General features: G+C 30.1%; 1 protein-coding gene across 2 annotated transcripts; it reads left to right on the top strand.

Moving 5' to 3' along the window:
* Positions 1–1,682: 1,682 nt before the first annotated feature.
* Positions 1,683–3,722, top strand: LOC132030898 (protein ELF4-LIKE 3-like). 2 transcript variants are annotated; one of them, XM_059420690.1, is made up of 2 exons: positions 1,683–1,881; positions 3,185–3,722. In XM_059420690.1, the coding sequence occupies exon 2, from the start codon at positions 3,207–3,209 to the stop codon at positions 3,498–3,500; it is 294 nt and encodes a 97-aa protein (XP_059276673.1). In that variant the 5' UTR covers positions 1,683–1,881; positions 3,185–3,206; the 3' UTR covers positions 3,501–3,722. The 2 variants fall into 2 exon arrangements, with proteins under 2 accessions (XP_059276673.1, XP_059276672.1); XM_059420689.1 differs by having other exon boundaries at positions 1,689–1,881; positions 3,165–3,722.
* The last annotated feature ends 331 nt before the right edge of the window (positions 3,723–4,053 follow it).

Genomic DNA, 4,053 nt, shown 5'->3' on the forward strand with positions numbered 1-4,053 from the left:
GACGGAGGAAGTATATTTTAGTGATAATAATGTATTTGTAGACATGTATCATATATTCATTGAATTGATGTAAACACCAAGTGCAGGTAAATTTTCACTCATTGCGAAGTCTCTTTGGGGTAAAGTGTTTCCCGACAAATTAAAGTCGCTCTATTTTAAAGTTTGAACTTGAAATCTCTAGTTAAGGATGAAAGGATACTTACCAACCCACATAATCTTTAACGGTAATATATTATTGTTACTTCTTAGTTATGAATATAACTCCACGAATTTAAATCTGTTTTTTTGACACTACTTATTTCAACAAATAAAAGCACAGCTCAATACATCAAACTTGTGAAGGGTAAGAGTTGGATCACATTGAACTTATACTCTGCAATATTATCTTGTATATATGTATAAGTATTTTTTTTTTTTTTTATGATTGTTAACTTGTGACCTTAATCACACCACGGCGACTATATAGAGCTGCCCCAAGACTTCCAATAATAAAGGGGAAAAATGTCTTGATAAATTATAATGGTGATAAGACAAACCCAAAGCGCACACTTCATAGATCGGTGCAGTATTAATTAATTGTCTGGTTTTAGTGGATTTGATCTGATCTTTTGAAAATAAGTAGTTAATTATTTGGAACTCAAGTGTAACAATTAAAAATATACAAGCTGTTGCGTGTTAATAAGAAAAAGGTGAATGATTTAGTACTGTTTTGGACAAAAATATGTATCTAAAATGTGAAACATACAGTCCACTGGAAGCATGTCGAGTCCAAATCAATTTCGCTTATTGATTTTATTTTTAGTTCCATTTATATCGCCCAAACTATTGTATATTGGGTTGGATACTTAGAAAGTTAATATTCCATTGTCCATATAATATGATTCAGCTTCATATGCATTTTTTGTATCATCGCCAAAGGTTGTGGTGAAATAATTAGTATTGCTTTGAGTCTTGGGAGTGGAATCATCTTCTATGGAGAACGCTTTATTCTTAAAGTAGAATTTTACAAAACAAATCTGAATTAATAGGGCTCCAAAATAGATACAATACCTCCGGTGTGAATTTATTATATTGTGTAACTAGATAATTTTTTTTCTTATCTACTATATACTACAATCAGACATCTCTATAACATCATCCTTATATAACATATCTCACTATAACAACCAAGTTTTTTTCAAAATTGATTTTTTATGTTATATTTTACCTTTTTATAACAGTTGGTTACATATATCAGCAACAACAATTGTTCTAACAGTACGTTCTTTACAAAATTACCCCACTAGAACAACTATCTTCTTTTTTGGCAATATAATAATTAACCATCTTTATTAAAATAAAATCTCTAAGATTATTAATAATAGGTTTAGATATTTTGATATTTTAATACACTATTTATGACAAAAAATATATTATATGAATATATATTTCTGTCATTAAAAGATTTTTTTTCTTTATACAAAGTTTGATTAAACTTAAAATTTGACATCTTTTTTTGCTTCTAACAATCAAATTTTATTCAAATAATGTTATAGATGTATAATATTTAATTTTATAACAGTCAAAAACTTTCGAAACGAACAATGTTGTTATGAAACGGTTCAACTGAAGAAGTTTCAAGTTCGAGTGTGAGTATGAAAAAAATCAATGTGAATTTAGAGCCCCAAGAAATACCAAACACCACATCAGAAACAAAAACCAAAAAATCACATAAGTAAGAAATAAAACTAGACTGTCAAATCTACATATTCTATTTCTCTTTCTATTTTCTCTCTGTGTTCTTCCCTTTTCTCTCTCTCTCTCTCCAAAGATTCGATTTGCCGATCATTTCAGCTATTTCAATTCTCTCTCTATTCAGAATTATGTTCACAAATTTTCAAGGTATGTAAAAAGGAGCTAATCTTTATAAATAGGTTTAGTAGTAGTATATGGTAATTATTTCATTCTTCTTCTTTTTCTTTTTCTTTTTCTTTTCTCCTTTATTTATTGTGAAAACTTACATGGAGCTATTAATAATTTTGTGGTCTAGTTTGCAAGTTAATATGAATTCCCAAGTGGGTAATTTGTTTCAATTTATGTGGCACAGTTGATCGAGAGTCAACCAAGTTTTTTTTTTAACCGGAATTTCTTTATATTTCTTTTAAATAATTTAAGTTATTAATTATTGTGATTATATAGTTTTTCAAATATATAAATTTTATTTCAAAGAACATAAAGCTTCTATTTCCGACTTCATGGTCAAAGTTTAGAAGTTTAAATCTTGAAAATTCTAACTGTGCCACATAAATTGAGACCGAGGGGTATAAATCTGTTCATCAGCTTTAAAAGTCTTGATTTTCACACCTTTTAGTGAGTGGAAATTTTTATTTTTGTCTAATTGCATGTGTGTCAAAGAGAGAAACTTGAAATGGATTTTCAGACGTTTGGGTATAATGCTTCTTTACTTTGTTTTTTTATTTTTCATTTCTGGGTTATTATTTGTTTTTGGAAGTTTATGCTTCTGCAACTATGAAAGTATTCCATATAAAGATTCAAACTTTGAATTCTTGATTTTGGCTTCTTTGTCAATTCTAGGCTTTATATTAGCTGCCTGTTTGATACTGCAAATGGATTTTGTCTTTTGATTTTTTTTTAATTTTTTTTTTTTTTCATTATCTGTGGGTTTATTGAGAAAATTTGTGTCTTGAAAGAATACCCATATGAGAGTTGTGGACCAAAAAGTTGGACTGGTCATATCTGGGTATAAACAGAGAGAGTACACACTAAAAAGGTTCTTTTTATGGAAAATGGGATCTGCCTTTTTTTTTTTACATCTCATCATACCTTAAATAATAAATAGATAATAATAATACTAATAATAATAATGACATCAATAATTGCATACTTCATGTTTCTTACATGATCTCTTCCTTCACATTCATGTGTGTGGGGGGTTGGGTCGGGGTAATCATGACATCAGGTTCAGATGTTGTCTCTTGTGCACAAAATATCTTAAACAATTCATCTCTATTATCTGTGCCTTTAGTTTCTTTGACTCGCTGTTCGGTATTCGTATTGAGAGACTGTTTCGGATAGACTCTCGGTTCAGACTCTCTTTTTTTTTTTTTTTGCCTTCCCTCCTTATTTTTGTCCTTTTTTTTTTTTTTTGGGCCCCCTTTTTTTAGGATCTACTTTTGCTGGCCAGTTTTGAATTGAAAGAGGAGAAAATGGAAGGGGATACACAATTAGATGGCAAAGTTGTGCAGACATTTCAGAAGAATTTTGGTCAAGTACAGAATATACTGGATCAAAATAGGCTGTTAATCAATGAGATTAATCAGAATCATGAGTCCAAAATCCCTGATAATTTGAACAGAAATGTTGGTTTAATTAGAGAGCTTAACAACAATATCAGAAGGGTTGTAGATATCTATGCAGATCTTTCAACTTCTTGCACTAAATCTGCTGATGCTTCATCTGAAGGAGATTCCAGTGGATACAAGAGGAGTAGGCCTATTTAAACTGGCCCTCGGAGATTTCTCGATTATTGAAAAAAGTGAATCTTTTATTAGTGTACTCTTTTAGTTCCTCAGCATTATTCAAGAATCTCCCACAAAAATAATGAACCCCTCAATATGCTCCATTGTCAATGTTGTAACTAAATATCAATGTTGTAACAGAATGTCTAATTGAAGTAAGAATGTATGTACCTTCTAATCTTTCTAGTAAATTCTTTTTTCTGATTACTTAGGGTCTGCTAATACTGGCGGAGTCAGAAATTCATATGAGGAATTTTAAAAATACTAGAGTGTCACATTTAGAATTTGAATACTTGACCTATCAATTTTTTAACCCTCTTTATCGCTATAATTGAATCGTTTGACATGTCAATGCTATTCAACAATTTATATAAAACAAAAAAAGAATTATTTTTCCCCAATTTGTACACTGCAATTCTCCATGAATGGGATTAAATTGAAACTCCTTGCTTTCCAGTAGCTCCACCCGTGTTGGCTAATATCATGAATTGATTAGTTTTATGTGGGTTGTTAATTTACCACGACACTCCTCCTT

This window comes from Lycium ferocissimum, chromosome 9 (genome assembly GCF_029784015.1).
Source record: "Lycium ferocissimum isolate CSIRO_LF1 chromosome 9, AGI_CSIRO_Lferr_CH_V1, whole genome shotgun sequence".
In the NCBI taxonomy this organism is placed as follows: domain Eukaryota; kingdom Viridiplantae; phylum Streptophyta; class Magnoliopsida; order Solanales; family Solanaceae; genus Lycium; species Lycium ferocissimum.

Excerpts from the sequence above, each read along its gene's own strand:
- LOC132030898 (XM_059420690.1), top strand. The coding sequence starts at position 3,207 with ATGGAAGGGGATACACAATTAGATGGCAAAGTTGTGCAGACATTTCAG.